Below are 19,720 nucleotides of genomic sequence, written 5' to 3'. Positions count from 1 at the left end.
CCAGATCAGTCCCAACTAGTACAGCACTGCATACAAACCAGATGCCTGTGGCGAGTATGCAGTGGATTAGAAGAACTAGGTGTCTTCTGAACTGAGCAGGCATAACTACATTTAGAATCAGTCCGTCTGCTGACAGCCACTTCAATGGGGCCTAGCGCTGGATTTAGTGTGGTGCAGGTGGTTCCTTGGCACAGGGTGCCAAGCCAAGGGGTCACAAAATTAAGAAAATCCGTAATTGAGAAGATTCATTTGAAGAAACCAAATTTTGGCCTCAAACAGAGTGTCATATTATGACACATAGGAGATAACTCCTAGGGGCCAAGGTCCCTTTGCTCCCCCTAAAATATTTGAGCAGGCTGAGCCCCCCGAAGTTGATGGGCTTTGACATTTAAATGGGGGTGTGTGTGGCGTGTGATAAATTATGTGAGGTTCGAGCTGGTCTTTGACCGTAATTATGATGATGATGTGAGGTGGGGCCTACCTGCCCCCCCTCAATATTTTATTCAGGCTGACACCCCTGTTATGAAAGATTACTAAAGTCTGTCCCTGTGGTGATGTATCACAACACTGTGCAGGCCCCGTCTGAGGGGACCTTCCCCCGACTGTGTCTTGTGCCTGGGGCTGCCTGCACCTTCTCTTCCTTCTCGGCCTGTTGCTGCCTCCTCCCTGTGCCAGGCGCTGGCGGGGGGGGGGGAGATGTGCCGGTTGCACCCCAGTTTCTGACGGGGGCCAATGCTGCTTGTTCCTCCCTCTGCTTTTCAACACTGCAATATATCGCGACCGTATCACATCACTATCACAATGTTGAAAAGTTGGCATCGGCCAGCGCTATGGGACGTCTGCTTTTAGGGGCTGAGGGGCTTAGTCAGTACGGACAGGGGCACTCCTAGGAATTTATTGGATTTCAAATCCCATTGAGGTGGGGGCAGGGGCGGACTTTGGTAATATGCCCCCCCCCCAATAGAATAAATAGGCATCGTTATCATTATTTTGTGCTTCCTTGGCTCGGGACGGGTGAGGCGGGTGAGGCAGCGAATTTCCCCGACGGGCCGAGCTGCCCCTGTGGATCCTGCTGCCTGAGGCCCTCGGTGGCAAGCAGAGGCTGAGGAGGCGCCGGGCGCGGGGCTCCCGTCCCCTTGCCAGCAGCCGTCGGGGCTCCGGGGCTCGGCGGGGCCGGCCGGCAGAGGGCGGCGCTGCGCCTGGCCTGGGCGTGGAAGCCCTGCTGGCACGTTGTTTCCCACGCCGCGCGTCCGCGCCGCGCTCCCGCCTCCATCTCGGCTCGCTCCCTCCCGTCCTCCGCCTCCGCGCCCGCCTCGCCTGCCAGACTCGCATCCCGGCCCGGCGGCGGCGGCGGCGCAGCGGAGGCCGAGCATGGCGCCAGCAGCGGCTGCCGGGGCGCGCGGAGGAGCGTCCGGCCGGGCAGCCCCGCTCCGCTTGCTGCTGCTGCTGCTCGCGCTGGGCGCCTCCTGGGCGGCGCGCCCGCCGGAGCGGAGCGGGCGCCCGAGACGCGGCAGCCCGCGGGACGAGGCGGGCGGCCTGCGGGGTCGCGCCGGCGGGGGAGCTCCGGAGGCGGCCTCTCTGCTCACCACCTCCTTCGTGCTGAAAGGCGACGCGGCGCACAACCAGGCGATGGTGCACTGGACGGGCGAGAACAGCAGCGTAAGTGCGGGTCCCCCGGCCGGGCGGCTCCCTCGCTCGCCCTGCAAAAGAAAAGAATGGGGGTTTTTTTGGGGGGGTTGTAGTCACGTGTCAGACTGGGGAGGCGGCGGGGGGGGGGACCCGACCCCGGGGCATGTCTCGGTGCCCGGCTCTGGGAGCGGAAGAGTTAACCCGAGGGCGACGGGTTGCCGATTCAGACTTCTTCCGAGACTCCCCCTGAGCGAGCGAGGAGCCCCCTTCATCCATCTGACGCGCCCGAAGGGGCTTCGCCTCCGAGGCTCCGCGCTCCTCTCGCCTTCCGACGCCTGCTTGGCGAGGCGCGCGCGCCTTGGCTTCGGGACTGGACGGGGATTCCTTGGGATCCTGCGCGGCGCCGGCTGGAAACACCGGGAGACCCAGAATAGGTTGCGGCGAAACAATGGGAGACGCCCCCGCTCTCTTCTCCCACTCAGTATTTTGGTGCTGTCAAACTCGCCTCTCACGGAAATGTATTGTCTGTCTAAATGCCCCTGGCAATGAATCTAATCGGGATTTACCGTTTTTCAGATTTTTTTTGGTTAACTTTGCTGCATTCAATGCACATTCCGTGGCAGACCTCCTTTGCAATGGCTTATTTTGAAATGTATAATATTTTAGTTTCCTGTTCATTTTTATGTATACTTTATATTTGACTTTCTTTGTTACTGTTTTATTTTGGATTGTTTTATTTGGTGTTTTAATGTAGGCTGTAAACTACATTGAGGTTTTTTCCTTAACAATATAAAGCAGTATAGAAATTAGATTACTGGTGATTAGATTACTGGTGAGCCTTCCATATGGTCATAGAAGAATGATGCATGATCCGCCAAAGAGCTTGCCACAAGACCGGTCCTCTACATCTTCTTAGGAATGCCATTTCCTTCCCCGGGTGCCTTGGGAGTTGTTTCAGAGGCATAGGACCACGTTGTCACACACATGGGAAAAGTGTCTTGCTGGTCACACGCAAAGTTGCCCTGGGCAGGGAGGCCACTGGTGTTTGAGGGAAGCTAGTGCTTTTCTGTGGTTATTGGGAGCGAGTGAAGTTGACGTTGTGAGCGCCAGTGCGGCTGCAAGATGCTTGAGTGGTAGATGTGCTTGGGTCCCTCTTGGGCCCAGTGAATGGTCTGGAGAACACATTGCTGGATCAAGACTGAATTACTTGGGCATGCAATCCCCATGTAAGCTGGATGGTGGATATTTAAATTAAAACACACCCCAGACAATTTGCTTCCTTTGGCAGAGCAGCAAATGGCTCCCCCTCCCAACCAAGACCAGCTGATTTGGGGTTTCATGAAAAGGCTGCAAATTGCCGGTTGTTTAATTCCTTATTGCATTTTTGTTCCCAGGGAGAAGCACTTGTATGATTTTCTGCCTCATGTGCCAAAATAATTTGGGTTACCTTGGCTTGGTTTGGTGGGGGGTGGGGCAAGGGGGTATCATTTTTTGTTCTGTATTAGCAAAAGTGAAGCTCTGCTTCCAGCCAAGAAAAGGTGCTTAGTCACAAAATTATGTTTGTACCTGAGTGGGAAATCCCATGAAAACCCTTGTTTTTCTCTTCCCTGGCTGTAAAAATGACAATAGTTTGCTGTCTTTTTGTGACAGCCAAAGCCACCTGCCCAAGGTGGATGCACCTCTCTACCTAATGCTATGGCTAGCTCTGACACACATGTGCACTTACATGCATCCTTAGAAATACAACATCCATTGCCTTTTTAACAGCCATTTCTTACACTCTGAGGTAGCAAGAATACATAATGTACTACAAATCTAATAAATAGTTTGTGTATGCAAATGCTGTGGCCCCCTCACCACCTCCTGTGGTTCCCACTGAGTCCTGTGACTTCTCATAGGGTTCTGGATGTTTCTTATAGTTGATTGGAGGACTGTGGTCAGCACATCTCAGTGCATACGGAAGGAGAATGGTGGAGCAGAGCGCCTGCAAGTTTCAAGGTTTTCCCAAGTTCTTGGTGGTGGGAGGAACGCATTGAGTTCCCCAGTGACTATATGATAGTATTATTAGCTAACCCACAACCTCTCTGGCAATTCTGGAGGACAACTCATTTCTGTGGGGGTTGATGATGGTAGAAAACTCACTTAAGATACTCCTTAAAACTGTATTTCCTCTCCCTTTCTATGTCCAACTGAGTGGCAACGTATTTCTAAGGGGATGGTATAGTGGTGGGGCTCAAGGCAACATAGCAATCCCACGTGCTTTGAGGTAGTCAACTGCAGTTCTATAACTATTGGAAAGAACATTTGTAGATCTTGAAACCAAGGCCACCATTGTCCATTTGGATCCATTAAGTGTATTCATCCACCTCTACATGGTTCTATCCTTATTTCAGACATCGTGATGTATCAATATATCTCCCAGCCCTCTTCTGCTTGACTGTTTGGTGCCACCCTTTTTCATAATCTTCCACCATAGAAGATATAAGTTCAGAAGTGATTGGAGCATCAGATCTCCTTAACCAGTTTTCTGCTGGTGTGGGCAGAAAGCAGTGAAAGGGAGGTCATACACACACAATGCTCTTTTCTGAAGAGCACTAGCATTGCATTTGGGGACTGCGCTCTCAATGAGTGGATTCTTCAGGACTTACCCCGTATTTTTCGCTCTGTAACACGCACCCGACCATAACACGCACATAGTTTTTAGAGGAGGAAAACAAGAAAAAAAATATTCTAAATGAAACAGTGGATGTATGATTTTTGTGGTTCATGCTGTGGCCACAGACATGTGATCTGACGGTGAGTTTGGGGTAGCCCAATGCAAAAATCCTGAGGATCCATGTGGATCCATGCTTTGTAACCACGTTTTAAGTGGGGAGGGAAGGAAAAGCACTCAAGGGACAAGGAACACGTGTGGGGTGGGTGGAGAAGGATGCTGTTAATAATGCAGAAGAGGGGTATAAGAGGAGAAGGCTCTTATAAGAGGAGTGGGGAGGAGAGAGGGACAGAGAGTCTGCTTGCGAAAAACTTTGCTGTTATTTAGCCAGTGGGGAGGAGAGAGGGACAGAGAGCCTGCTTGCTGTAAAGGAGCCAACCGGACAGTGTAAGCTTACACGAGTGTAAGCGGCTCCTCTCCTCTCCCGCTTTTCTCCTTTAAAGCAAGCAGGCTCTCTTTCCCTCTCTCCTCTCCACTCAGCGGCTCTTCTCCCACTTTGCTGTTTCAAAGCGAGCCACGGAGGAGGGAAGGAAGGGGAATCATGGATCCTCTGCTCACGACTGCAGCAGATCCCCCCCGCCATCCGTAGGCATTCGCTCCATAACACGTACAGACATTTCCCCTTACTTTCTAGGAGGAAAAAAGTGAGTGTTATGGTGCAAAAAATACGGTACTTGAAGATTCCTCGTGTGCCCACATGGGGGGTTGGTGGTTCTTGGAGACTAAGAATATGTTTGAACCATTGCCTCATGCTTGCCTTTTGTTTGTTCCTCTTCGTTTCCATACCATTCAGGAGATACTGATTTTTAAATCACCAAGGAAATGATGATTTTTAACTAACTTAATTTTCCCGTTTTGTAAACAATGTATTTCCTTCGCAGATCTTAATCACACATCAATTAAAGCATAGTTGTTGCAAATAAATAAAGTCTTTGTACTACCTAGGTCATGCAGCCAACAAGCCATTTGCCCTCTCACAGAATGATGTCTGTTTACAGACAATAAGGACAAATAGTGGAATTGCTGGATTTTTCTTTGACATTACCTGAACATATGGAAGAACACTAAGGGTAAGCTAGTGTCTTTAAATGCAGACTTAACCCAATCACAGGGCTAGGGTTGTGTAGGTGAAGATGAAGAATCACCATTCCTACCACACATGCCCCTGTTGTACTTCAAATTACACCCCCTCTTCCTGCTTTATTTGTGATTGGGGAAATTCAACATTTACTGTCACAAGTAGTTTGACCCTAAGCAGGATTATACCATGTTTCTCATATATCCTTGGGCAGGGCCGGATTGAAGTCTGATGAGGCCCTAAGATACTGAGGGCGAAGGGGCCCTTTATATGTCCAGCTGTCCTTTGTCAACAACAAATTGTTGCTGTTTTTTGTGTTGAATATATGCTATATGGTAATTTATCGACCTAATAGGTAACTAAAGCCTGTTGCTGTAGGTTTTATTTTATTTGTTTTTTATGTTACATTTTGGAAATGTACATCCAGTTTTTTCCCTTTAATTTTTTGGGGGGACCACCAAGAGAGTGGGGCCCTAAGCTATAGCTTGTTTAGTTTATACGTAAATTCGGCACTGTCCTAGGGCATTCCTTGGGAAAACAACAGATGCATCCTCAAGGATTATCCTTGCCTCCCTTTCCTAAAATCCCAGGTTGTGTTTTTTCTTTAATTTTCAAAATTCAGACATTTTGTTGTGATCCACCCCCACCCCAATGTAGCCAGATTACAAAAATGCTCTGGGAATATCCGTTGGTGGTATCCAGTCTTACAAGCAATTTAAGGAGCTGCAATGATGTTATACATCTGTGCCAGCAGCTTGTTCATTACCTTCACTTTCTGCTTCATCTTTGTGTGATGGAAGATTCAAAGGGATAGAAGAGGTGGTGCAATAAAATATTTATCTGACACATAGGCACATATGCATTAACCTTTCCACTCCTGTTAGTGCTTGCTGGCAATATGCTGTGAAAGCGCAGAATTTGCTGATGGCGGAGAAGTGGCAGAACCACCAGCACCGATTTCAGGCAAGATCACACCAAAGTCAGCACCGATGGCAGACTGGGACATTGCCAAGCATGAACTCCAGGTGCTGCTTAGAATGACAGAATCATATAGTTTAAAATACAAAATAGAAATCTAAAATGAAATGTTGTTGTTGTTTATAGAATCATAGAATCATAGAGTTGGAAGAGACCACTAGGGCCATCGAGTCCAACCCCCTGCCAAGCAGGAAACACCATCAGAGCACTCCTGACATATGGTTGTCAAGCCTCTGCTTAAAGACCTCCAAAGAAGGAGACTCCACCACACTCCTTGGCAGCAAATTCCACTGTCAAACAGCTCTTACTGTCAGGAAGTTCTTCCTAATGTTTAGGTGGAATCTTCTTTCTTGTAGTTTGGATCCATTGCTCCGTGTCCGCTTCTCTGGAGCAGCAGAAAACAAGCTTTCTCCCTCCTCTATGTGACATCCTTTTATATATTTGAACATGGCTATCATATCACCCCTTAACCTCCTCTTCTCCAGGCTAAACATGCCCAGCTCCCTTAGCCGTTCCTCATAAGGCATCGTTTCCAGGCCTTTGACCATTTTGGTTGCCCTCCTCTGGACACGTTCCAGTTTGTCAGTGTCCTTCTTGAACTGTGGTGCCCAGAACTGGACACAGTACTCCAGGTGAGGTCTGACCAGAGCAGAATACAGTGGCACTATTACTTCCCTTGATCTAGATGCTATACTCCTATTGATGCAGCCCAGAATTGCATTGGCTTTTTTAGCTGCCGCGTCACACTGTTGGCTCATGTCAAGTTTGTGGTCCACCAAGACTCCTAGATCCTTTTCACATGTACTGCTCTCAAGCCAGGTGTCACCCATCTTGTATTTGTGCCTCTCATTTTTTTTTGCCCAAGTGCAATACTTTACATTTCTCCCTGTTAAAATTCATCTTGTTTGTTTTGGCCCAGTTCTCTAATCTGTCAAGGTCGTTTTGAAGTGTGATCCTGTCCTCTGGGGTGTTAGCCACCCCTCCCAGTTTGGTGTCATCTGCAAATTTGATCAGGATGCCCTTGAGTCCATCATCCAAGTCGTTGATAAAGATGTTGAATAAGACCGGGCCCAAGACAGAACCCTGTGGCACCCCACTAGTCACTCTTCTCCAGGATGAAGAGGAACCATTGATGAGCACCCTTTGGGTTCGGTCAGTCAGCCAGTTACAAAACCACTGAGTGGTAGCGTAGTCAAGACCACATTTTACCAGCTTCTTCACAAGAATATCATGGGGCACCTTGTCAAATGCCTTGCTGAAATCAAGGTAGGCTACATCCACTGCGTTCCCTTCATCTATCAGGCTTGTAATTCTGTCAAAAAACGACATCAGGTTAGTCTGACATGACTTATTTTTCAGAAATCCATGCTGACTGTTGGTGATCACAGCATTCCTTTCTAGGTGCTCACAGACTGTTTGCTTAATGATCTGCTCCAGAATCTTCCCTGGTATTGATGTCAGACTGACTGGGCGGTAATTATTTGGGTCCTCTCTTTTCCCCTTTTTGAAAATAGGGACAACATTTGCCCTCTTCCAGTCTGCCGGGACTTCGCCTGTTCTCCAGGAATTCTCAAAGATGACTGCCAGTGGTTCTGAGATCACATCTGCCAGTTCTTTTAATACTCTTGGATGCAGTTCATCTGGCCCTGGAGACTTGAATACATCTAGACTAGCCAAGTATTCTTGTACTATCTCCTTAGTTATTCTGGGCTGTGTTTCCTCTGCTGAATCATTTGCTCCAAATTCTTCAGGTCGGGCATTGTTTTCTTTATCGGAGAAGACTGAGGCAAAGAAGGCATTGAGGAGTTCAGCCCTTTCTTGTCCCCTGTTTGCATGTTTAGTCGTTTAGTCGTGTCCAACTCTTCGTGACCCCCTGGACCAGAGCACACCAGGCACTCCTATCTTCCACTGCTTCCCGCAGTTTGGTCAAACTCATGCTGGTAGCTTTGAGAACACTGTTCAACCATCTCGTCCTCTGTCGTTCCCTTCTCCTTGTGCCCTCCATCTTTCCCAACATCAGGGTCTTTTCCAGGGAGTCTTCTCTTCTCATGAGGTGGCCAAAGTATTGGAGCTTCATAATCTGTCCTTCCAGTGAGCACTCAGGGCTGATTTCCTTCAGAATAGATAGGTCTGAACTTCTTGCAGTCCACGGGACTCTCAAGAGTCTCCTCCAGCACCATAATTCAAAAGCATCAATTCTTCAGCGATCAGCCTTCTTTATGGTCCAGCTCTCATTTCCATACATCACTACTGGGAAAACCATAGCTTTAACTATACGGACCTTTGTTGGCAAGGTGATGTCTCTGCTTTTTAAGATGCTGTCTAGGTTTGTCATTGCTTTTCTCCCAAGAAGCAGGCGTCTTTTAATTTCGTGACTGCTGTCACCATCTGCAGTGATCATGGAGCCCAAGAAAGTAAATCTCTCAATTGCCTCCATTTCTTCCCCTTCTATTTCCCAGGAGGTGATGGGACCAGTGGCTATGATCTTAGTCCCCCCCCAAAAAAAACTAAGATCAAAAAATGAAATGAAAGTAATATAAATAATAGAACCACAGAATCTTAGAGCTGGAAGGTGTCCAAGTGTCATCTAGTCCAATCCCCCACAATGCAAGCATCTAGGCTAAAGCTTCCACGACAGATGGCCATCCAACCTCTGCTTCAAAACAAACCTCCAAGGAAGGAGAGTCAACCTCCTCCTGTGGGAATCTTCACCTGCCAGACAAGGAAGGAGCCAGTCTGGCTTCTGCAGGGAGGGAGTTCCAGAATGAGGCACAGTAGAGACTATGGTGGTTTTTTAAATGATATTTGGTTTATTTACACATCTATACAACCTGAACCTAGATGGAGGGATTGCAGATTATTCACATCCTATGGGGGGTCTGGCTTCCCCCTTCAGGGTAGCATTGCATTCAAAGGGCAGCAAAAAGCCATCCTCTGTGTCTCTTTGTTCCAGCTAGTCCTGCCCAGCTCACTTGGACTTCTGCCCCATCTTCTCATTTTCTCTGCCAACCAACTCCAAGGACCTCCCCAAGCCTACGGCATTCAAAGCTGAAGCCCTAAACCTTGCATTTTCCTCTTTCCACTAGCACCCAGCCAAGAAGGGGCACCACTCCCCTTTGCTCTCCAGTGGTTTCCTGGATGGCCACCCCTGGCTTTTGTCCCCTGCTAATGGGCCAGCGGGTGGCGCTGTGGGTAAAACCTCAGCGCCTAGGGCTTGCCGATCGTATGGTCGGCGGTTCGAATCCCTGCAGCGGGGTGAGCTCCCGTCTTTCGGTCCCAGCTCCTGCCCACCTAGCAGTTTGAAAGCACCCCTAAGTGCAAGTAGATAAACAGGTACCGCTTTATAGCGGGAAGGTAAACGGCGTTTCCATGTGCTGCGCTGGTGCTGGCTCGCCAGAGCAGCTTCGTCACGCTGGCCACGTGACCCGGAAGTGTCTCCGGACAGCGCTGGCCCCCGGCCTCTTAAGTGAGACGAGCGCACAACCCTAGAGTCGGACACGACTGGCCCGTACGGGCAGGGGTACCTTTACCTTTACCTAATGGCCCAGCCAGCCAGCTCTGCCTAGCCACCGTGACTCTTTAGCATAACTCAGCGGTCGGCAACATGCGGCCCATGGGCCAGATGCAGCCCATGAAGACCGTTTTACTGGCCCACGAGCCGCCCCCGCAGATACCAGAAATCGCATCTCTGCATGTCCAGACACTGAAAATCGCTTCTGTGCAGGCACGATTTTTGGTGTTTGGGTATGTGCAGAAGCAATTTCTGGCGCCGCGGACATGTGCAGACGCGATTTCCGGCGTCACGCTGCACCAGTCTTGGCCACAGGCGATCTCCGTGGGAGTGATCCGGCCCATGGCCGGCAAACCTTGCCAACCCCTGGCAAAACTAAATCCAGAGGGTTTCCCTGTCTGGCAAAGTTTAATCAAACCTTGATTAATTCTAACTTTTACTAAATCCAGGAGCTGTGGGGAGGAGTTGGCACCCAGGAATTTAGGGGAATGAGGCCCCCTCCACAAACTCATAACAATATATATGTTAAGTAACTCTTAGGGGGATACCCCCCCAATGCCCAGTCTAGTGGGCATGCTTTGTTGCCATGGAACGATGACTGACTGCTTGGGGAGGGAAAATGGAGAGGAAATAGAATGAAGTGCCTGGAACCCTGAACAGAAGCACTTCACACTGCAACATTTTGTTGCAGGTGACACATGTATTCTTTAATCCTGTGATCTGTTAAACTAGAGGCTGATACTGGGTGTGCCCCCCTTCCTTTCAGAGATCAGGAAGCAGTTTGCAACAGGGATTGTTGTTTAATAATGGGAACAGTAATCCCGTTGTTAGATTAAAAAGAGGTGTTAAGGTTTCTGAACATTTTCTTTTTTCCCCAGAAAATGCTGATGGTAAAGAGAGGAGACCATTTTTAAATCCACATAATAGACATTACCTTTTGTTTATTACATTCCTGATGGTTTCTGTTTTCAACTTTTATTCTGTACCCGCCCCATCCCATTTCCACAACTGGTAAAAACTAAGATAGGAGCCGTTGGATGTAGCAGCTCCGCCTAGTAGGTGCTGTTATTGTTTTAATAAAATGAAGACCATTTTACTCCTTTAGTCTATCATATAGTACAGTGGTACCTCGGGTTAAGTACTTCATTCGTTCTGGAGGTCTGTTCTTAACCTGAAACTGTTCTTAACCTGAAGCACCACTTTAGCTAATGGGGCCTCCTGCTGCCGCCGCGCTGCCAGAGACCGATTTCTGTTCTCATCCTGAAGCAAAGTTCTTAACCTGAAGCACTATTTCTGGGTTAGCAGAGTCTGTAACCTGAAGCATCTGTAACCCAAGGTACCACTGTATGCTTTTATATGCAAAGTTATCCACAATGTTGTTTATGTTCTTAATGTTGTAAAGTAAGTTTGCATCTCATATGCAGTTATTTGTTTCTTATGTTTCAGTCTCTTCCAACATTCCCATTTTTTGTGCCTTCAACATTTCTGAAAATCTTACATCTGTAGCCAAGGAAGAGAAAGGATTTTCTTGTGCTGGAAATCCTTTTCCTTCCAACCTTTCTTCACTGCCATTAACCTTTTTGCTCCCAGGTCCCCATTCTTTACCCGTGTTGACACTGGGAGGAGATCTAGATTGTGCCTTGAATCTTTAATATTTTAATAAAAATAAAAATAGTTCCATGTTACAGCTTCATAGTTAATGTTTGGTTTGATGCTTATTTGAATTTCTCTATCTATAATAAACATGTAATAAACATATTCCATATAGTCGTTGCTAATCAACACTGGGATTACCTATGCTCTACTTTATGAAGGTTTGATACAGAGTGAGCTCCACTTTTAAAAACCAGTCCCTTCTTCCATCTGTCTTCACAATAATTATCAGTTGTGAGTATTTTGGACATTGTTTCCATTTCTACAGAAGCAAATTCTGAGTACAACCGTTTCTGAAGACGGTTGTCCCACTTTTCATTGCTGCCAAGGGATGACGGAGGCATTGAGAGAAAGGTTTCAGAGTTAAAATTCTAAAGTGGTGGCTTTGTTATGGTGCAGTGCGAAGGAGGGGTTTTGGTCTCTTCCTTTGGGGCGAGTGTAGGGTTGGGGAGAAAGCAATTATTGTCTCTTGCCCATGGGCCCATTGAAAAACCAACCTAGATTAGGTGACTTTAAAAAAGATTCAACATCATCCCCTGTGGATTATGCTATGTGTATCACTGTACCAGATTCCAAATGAAAAATTAATAGACTTGGCCCTGCCTGCAGGCTTACAACTGAGAAAACTCAACACATGAGGGAAAAGGAAATGGGATAATGTGTCAAAAGTTAATTAGGAAAAACAGAGACTGCTGGCAGTGAAGGGGAGACTGATTCTTTACACCAGAGCTTTCCAAACTGTGTGACACATTAGTGTGTTGGCGTGTCACACAAATGCTCCCTGCTCTCCTCCCAGGGCTGGAAAGGGGTACGTTTACCTCTGGTTTGCTAGTAAAACTGAATTACTGTGTCACGAAATGATGCACATCTAAAAAGTTTGTCAACAACTTGAAGTTTGGAAAGCTCTGGTCTAGATGGACCAAAGGTCTGACTTGATGTGGGGCGGCTTCTTATGTTCTCAGCAGGATATTCACAGTTTGAATTCTACACAGGAAAGGACAAAGGGACAATGAAGCTTATTTTGATGCTGGGGAATTGTTGTTATTTTTGTTACTATATATTTATTAAATTTGCTAGTCATTTTATCCTGCCCAGGGCAACCCAAAGCAACTTACAACCAACCAACCAACAAAACCATCAATAAATCCCACATAAATACATTAAACTAAGAGGACAGAGAAATACATTAGAAACACCCCACCCTCTTCAAAAAGGCCACATATAGTTAAAGGCCAAATGCCTGATTATAGGGGAAAGTTTTTGTAATGAAGGTGCCAGGCGAGCCTCTCTAGGGAAAGCATCCTCCAGGCGAGGATCCACCCCAGAAAAGGCCTGTTCTCGTGTTGTCGACCTCCGAAACTCTCATGAAGGGGGCACATGAAGAAGTGTAGCACCCTGCTTGTGTTTAACGCTTAGCTGGAATGAAATATTCAACGCAGCAATAGAGAAATTAAAATAATAATTTATTTGTCAGACAAATAAATGATAGGCACAGTGGTATATGGTTACCAAAGCTCTGCCCCCTCCAGCCCTGATGGCCAGCACTTATATTTCCTCAGCCCAGCCCCCTTGCTCCTCCTTTGGCTGCCTCTGTCCAATCAGCCTGGTTGAAATTCCTATTGGCTGTTTGCTAGAACCAATCATAAAAGATACACCCATTTCCTATTACCTTTTATGGGAGACAAACAGCTATATTTCCTTCTATCCATAAATGGCAGACAAGTAGCCATATATCTTACATTTGCCTCGACAAGGCACCTTAATTACCAGATCACCTTTTACCCCTGTTGCCCCTGCATTCCAAAACAAATGGCTAAAACAGATGGCTCGTGGTATTAAGTTCTATCTAAACAGAGATCTTACTATTTACCAACTCTTAATTAATGTTTTTGCAGCTTGATTGTATTCTGTAATATGTAGGGTCAGTGTAACCTTTGCTCCCAGCCTGTATTTCCCTTTTACAACTTTGAGAAACCTGTCTCCTGCTACTGCTATAGATCAGGGGGGCCCTTGTCCAGGAGACAAGAAAGATAAACAACTGAAAAAAAGTACTTAGCCAGCTGGTTTTCTGCCTGGCATGAAACATTTCTTTAAGCTCATTTTAAAATACAGACCTTGATCAGATGCCTCAGAAGGACCTCAGAAGATGATCACAGGATGCGGGTTCATATGGGGAGAGATGGTCCTTGAAGTATTTTGGTTCTGAGCCATTTAAGGCTTTATAGGTCAAAACCAGCATTTGAATTGGGCCCAAAAATTAATTGGCAGCCAGTGCATAGTTCAGTTTAGGAAGCTCTAATGTAGTATTTCAGCACATAAAGAAAAAATGTGTGATAAAAATAGTATAAAATACTAAATATTAATGCAGCTCATTGAATAACCACTGCTACAGAGAAAGAATTTAGACTAAAGGTTATTGGTGACAGTGAATACAAAAAATGTACATTATCAGTATTTAGGATGTTTGATGTAGGGAAGATTTAGGAAACTGAAACAAATAAATTGTATGTTCCCTCTTTAAATTGAGCTCCATGCCAGGATTACTGGTATGGTTGCAGAAGGAAACTGTATCTATTGTATTTTATGCTTATAAATTGATAAACTGGTAGGCTGTGGCTTTTTCGATGCCCCTTGCCAAAACACAGCCATGAACACAGGTGGTCTGCTACATAGATACTTGAGGTTTACAAAAGGCTGTATATCTGTGAACTCTGTATCGACAGTTTTTACCACTCTTCTTGGTTGCAATTCCCAGGATTTCTACCTTCATGTCAATGGAGTCATTCCTTTGGACACTAATTTGATAGAAGCATTGTGAACTTAATTTTGGAGCATTTTGTTACCATTAGCATTTACTTTCATAATAATTTGCCAAACATGGCATATGACAGATATTTTTAAAAATTCTGGTGGGAGGTATTGGGGCAGAGGGCAAGAGCACAGGGTGTATTCAGAGGTGGAGAATATTGCATTAGTTTTCTAGATTATAATGCTAGCACTTCTGTCCTGTTTTCTAATGATTCTTTCACACTGCAGTACCTGTTGTATTATGAATTTGTGGCTTTTTAACCAATATACCGGCATGACATGCTGAATTTCATTCACACCCATGGCGTGACACAACAATGAACAACCTTGGACAGTTTTCTATTCCCCCAGCCTTCTTCACACGCATGCTTCTGCTGCCCCCACGTCCCCCCCCCCCGTGAAAACAGCAGGAAAGAACACTATGCTGACATACTGCCCAAAATTTTGTAACTTTGCCCCCCTTTATTTTTTGGGTTAAGGGGATCAAATAACACATAAATAAGTGCTAAACATGCACTATATCCCATTAGTTTTACAGAAGTGCCTTTTACGTCATATGAAAGCTATAATATGATGCAGCAATTAAGGAATCCTCAGGGTAATTGAATAAACTGCAGTGTGAATGCAGCCTAGGTTGGGTTTCAGAGCACATCTGTTAAAACTACAGTGGTACCTCGGGTTACATACGCTTCAGGTTACATACGCTTCAGGTTACAGACTCCGCTAACCCAGAAATAGTGCTTCAGGTTAAGAACTTTGCTTCAGGATGAGAACAGAAATCGTGCTCCAGCAGCGTGGCAGCAGCAGGAGGCCCCATTAGCTAAAGTGGTGCTTCAGGTTAAGAACAGTTTCAGGTTAATTACGGATCTCCGGAACGAATTAAGTACTTAACCTGAGGTACCACTGTAATTTCTCCTGTTTCTGTCTCTCACGTGAGATCTGACCATTCACAGGTCTAGTGAGGGGCTATCTGTTCACAGATCACTCCTTCCAGAAGCTAAAGAAGCTCTTACATTAGAGGGAAATCTCCTGACACCAGCTACTGGTCTTGTCCAGGGCCCGTCATATATGGACTCTGTTGTACCTTCCTCTAAATTCTGGAGAGGAAGGAAATCCAGCTATCCCTGTTGTCCCTCCTGGTGATTACTTTTGTGGGGGAACACAGAGGGGCAGGAGGCAGCGTGTTTGTGGGTCCCTGGATTGATTTCTTTTGACTGTTTGAAGCTGATGGCCGTCTTAACAAGAATTATTTAAAAGCAGCTTGCATTCCCAGTGGAATGCATGTAGCCAGACAACTGATCACCCAGTTGCCAGCAGTCTGAGGAATAAGGTAGGATGAAAGCGGACGCGGCACAGCTGCAGCGGCCTAATGAGGATTGGTAGCGGCAGCGAGTGTTGAGGCATGAGTATGACACCCAGCGCTGTGCTACGTGTCAGAGGAGATGGAAGCAGCTCCAGTTGGATTTTATTATTCTATGTAAGTTCCCTTGAAGCAGAGCCAGCCCAAGACATTTTGGCACCTGAGGCTATCCACAAAATGTGCACATACACACTGCCAGGCAAGAAGGGATGAGGGAAGATGTACATCAGAAACAAGGGTGGGAGGAGACCAGAAGCACCTTCTATTCACCATGAGGCTGCTGTAGAGGTGGCATTGTGGAGACTGCCAGGAGGCAGCAGATCTGGCCTCCAAGGACTGTGTGGCAACTGTTGCTGCCATCTGCTGTCCCTGCCGATCCTGTCACCTGAGGTGGTTGTCTCACCCTGTCCTGCCTTGAAGGTCCTTCTGGATTGAAAGGTGAAGAGAAACAACTAGCTAAAATAGGCAGATGGTGGTGGCTGCTCTAATGGAGAGCTTCTGTGGTGTAGTGCGATGAAAGTGCCAGACTAGGACTGGAGAGACCTGAGTTCAAATCTTCAGTCAGCCATTAGCTCACTGAGTTACCTAGGGCCAGTCAGCCCTAAGCTCATGGAAAACATTGCGTTACACAGTTCCCTTTACTTTCTTTAACCTAGATATCCACTAGACTGCAGCATTAAACCCCAATCTAACCATATTTGCTGCTGAAAACCTGTGTTTGTCAACTGTGTTTTTAAACTGCTCAAGACTGTTATTCTCTGTGTCAAGCAAGAGTCACTTTTGCTTAATTTGTTAATCATTGTATTAAATCAGAAAATGATTTATCTATATAGGGCATTTGAATACGTGCATGTTGTTCTAGTCCTACACAACTCCTCTACTTGGTTCATTGTTCTGGTGAGGTTTTAGGGTGGAGGTTTCTGGCTTCAGCTTCCAGGCATAAGGGCAGTTAAAGAATCCATTTAGCCAAACAGATTAGGCATATTTTCCATAGTTGCCACTGGTATCTAATTCAAAGCTTCAAACTATAACTCTTTATTAAGTGATTCTTGAGTTTTCCAGATACAGTGGTACCTCGGGTTACATACGCTTCAGATTCCAGACTCCGCTAACCCAGAAATAGTACCTCGGGTTAAGAACTTTGCTTCAGGATGAGAATAGAAATCATTCTGTGGCAGCACGGCGGCAGTGGGAGGCCCCATTAGCTAAAGTGGTGCTTCAGGTTAAGAACAGTTTCAGGTTAAGAACGGACCTCCAGAACGAATTAAATATTTAACCCGAGGTACCACTGTATTGCTAATAATAATTAATAGTCTCTTGTGTTGACTAGTGCCTGGCTGGAATATTTTCTGGGACTTTCTTATAAGCCGCTCTGAGGTTCTCACACCATACATTTGCAGTGCTATTGCGTCACTTTAATAGTCAGGGTTTCCTCCTAAGAATTCTGGGAACTATAGTTTGTTAAGGGCACTGAGAATTGTTAAGAAACTCCTATTCAGAGCTACAACTAATCCCTCTTCACAGGAAACTGGGGAAGTGTAGCTCTGTGAGGGGAATATGGGTCTCTCAATAGCTCTTGGCACCCTTAACAAACTACAGTTCCCAGGATTCTTTGGGGGAAGCCACTGTTAAAGTGATATAGTAATGCTTGGTGCAGATGTGGCCTTAATTCCTCCATAACAGCTTAAATGAAAAATCTTCCACTCAAAAGCTTTCATTATCAGTAAATAATACACCAGTGTGGTGTAGTGGTTAAGAGCGGTAGTCTCGTAATCTGGGGAACCGGGTCCGTGTCTCCGCTCCTCCACCTGCAGCTGCTGGGTGACCTTGGGCCAGTCACACTTCTCTGAAGTCTCTCAGCCCCGCTCACCTCACAGAGTGTTTGTTGGGGGGGAGGAAGGGAAAGGAGAATGTGAGCCGCTTTGAGACTCCTGAACGGGAGTGATAAAGCGGGATATCAAATCCAAACTCTTCTTCTTCTTTAAAAACAATGGTTTTTTCCCCATAATACTGATTATCCTGTGGATGTTAGTACCTAATATATGCACTGGCGGAGGAACAGGAGTGCGGAGGGAGCGGACCACCACCGGCACCACTATTCCGGTAGGGTGCCATCCGGTAGGGTGCCACCCCAGACACACGTTGCCACCCTCCTGCGCGCCGGGCGCCATGCCCCCACAGGCAGCGCATCACGCTCCCAGAACGCGTGCCACGCCCCTGGGATGCACACCCCGCTCCCCGGGGGGCACCAGCCACACCCCACCTTCTCTCCGCCCCTGGTAGCAAAGCATGCAGCTTCACCACTGAATATATGGCCCACATTTGATGGTGATAGTAAGTGACAGCCCACTTGCCAAAATGGATTGTAAAGTTCTAAAATTATAGTTTTGTAATATTATTGAATAATATGAAGTAACCAATAAATTAATCTTTTCTTTCTTTGAGCATTATGCATTTCTGACCTTATTTCAATAATATAATTTATTTATTTATTGTAGACTCTCACAGAAGTTCAATTTAGCAGAGAAATAATTTATCATATTCAAAACAAAAAAATTGTGGAGTAGTGTGTTGCTTTTAGGCTGAAATCTGACACACACACACACACACACATATACTGACATGGGAGTACCTTCCATTAATTCTCATATATGTTAGCTATGTAAATATAAGGGGACGCGGGTGGTGCTGTGGGTTAAACCACAGAGCCTAGGGCTTGCCGATCAGAAGGTCGTGCCAACCTAGTAGTTCGAAAGCACCCTTAAGTGCAAGTAGGTAAATAGGTACCGCTCTGGCAGGAAGGTAAACGGCATTTCCGTGCGCTGCTCTGGTTCGCCAGAAGCGGCTTACTCATGCTGGCCACATGACCCAGAAAAACTGTCTGCGGACAAACGTCGGCTCCCTCGGCCAGTACAGCGAGATGAGCGCTGCAACCCCAGAGTTGTCTGCGACTGGACCTAACGGTCAGGGGTCACTTTCCCTTTACCTTTTTATGTAAATATAAGCTCGGAAATTAGTTCAATTGTAGCATGTGCATAGTTCTTGTGTTTGCTTGTGGTTTTATTCATTATTATTAAAAAAAACACTTTTACCACCCAATCCTGATTTCAGTGGGACAGTCTTAGATGAGGGTAAACATAAAATAACTCGTAAGAACTCAAAGTCTTGACATTTATTTATTTAATTGCATGCTGCTGTTTATTATTTTTGTTGTCTGACATAAATACCTTAGTTCTCTTATTCATTTGTTTTCCTTTAGGTGATTCTGATCCTTACCAAGTATTACCACAGTGATATGGGCAAAGTATTGGAGAGCTCTTTGTGGAGGTATGTTATTGTCTCATGCACTCAGTATGTGGTCAGATAGAGTCACATCTTGCTGTTTATTTCTTTTGTTCTCTTCAAAGAGCAGCTTGAAAAACTTGGAAAGACATTTAAAGGTTTGGAGCAATAGATACTCCTCTGATGTTACAATTTTAATAATAACTAGAGATTACAGGAGAGTATTTCTTTTTCGAGAGTGGAACCTATTTGTAAACTTCCAGAGCCTTAATCTTGTTCAGATCTCTTCTAGCCTTATGTTATCTTATTTATTTTAGTTGTGTAAATAAATGGGCAAGTAAATTAGCTCAGGATGTGGTATGTGCAGTCTTGGGTGCGTTAGTTTGCTTTATAAACATTTTTACATGTACAGTTCTGCACATGTTTACTCAAAAGTAAACCATACTGAACTCAATACTTTTTAACAGTGTTAAACACTGCAACCTCAATGATGATTAACCTTTAAAACCTTGATCAAATACATATATGCACACGCACACCCCACCTAATGCTTCTAGCTGTTCTTAATGGATGTGATGAATTTCTTACTATATTCATGCACTTTTGTCAGTCTATATTTAAATCATCCACTTATTTTAATGGGGGGAAATCTGCAAGAGATGACTGCAAGTTACTTAAGATTCCATTTACTTCAGTGTGATTCATACT

The 19,720-nt window shown here is 45.9% G+C and overlaps 1 protein-coding gene across 1 annotated transcript in view; it reads left to right on the top strand.

Annotated features, from left to right (window-relative positions):
* Nucleotides 1-1,345: 1,345 nt before the first annotated feature.
* Nucleotides 1,346-19,720, top strand: part of SORCS2 (sortilin related VPS10 domain containing receptor 2) — a 129,967-nt gene continuing 111,592 nt past the window's right edge. The window contains exons 1-2 of the mRNA XM_083624441.1: nucleotides 1,346-1,659; nucleotides 18,990-19,057. Of these exons, the coding sequence (XP_083480567.1) occupies nucleotides 1,372-1,659; nucleotides 18,990-19,057 (356 nt within the window). The 5' untranslated portion in view covers nucleotides 1,346-1,371. The remainder of the gene's footprint in view (nucleotides 1,660-18,989; nucleotides 19,058-19,720) is intronic.

Source organism: Podarcis filfolensis (assembly GCF_964270895.1).
Source record: "Podarcis filfolensis genome assembly, chromosome: 7".
In the NCBI taxonomy this organism is placed as follows: domain Eukaryota; kingdom Metazoa; phylum Chordata; class Lepidosauria; order Squamata; family Lacertidae; genus Podarcis; species Podarcis filfolensis.
Note: the sequence above shows the minus strand (reverse complement) of the source record. Positions and strands in the feature narration are given on the sequence as shown.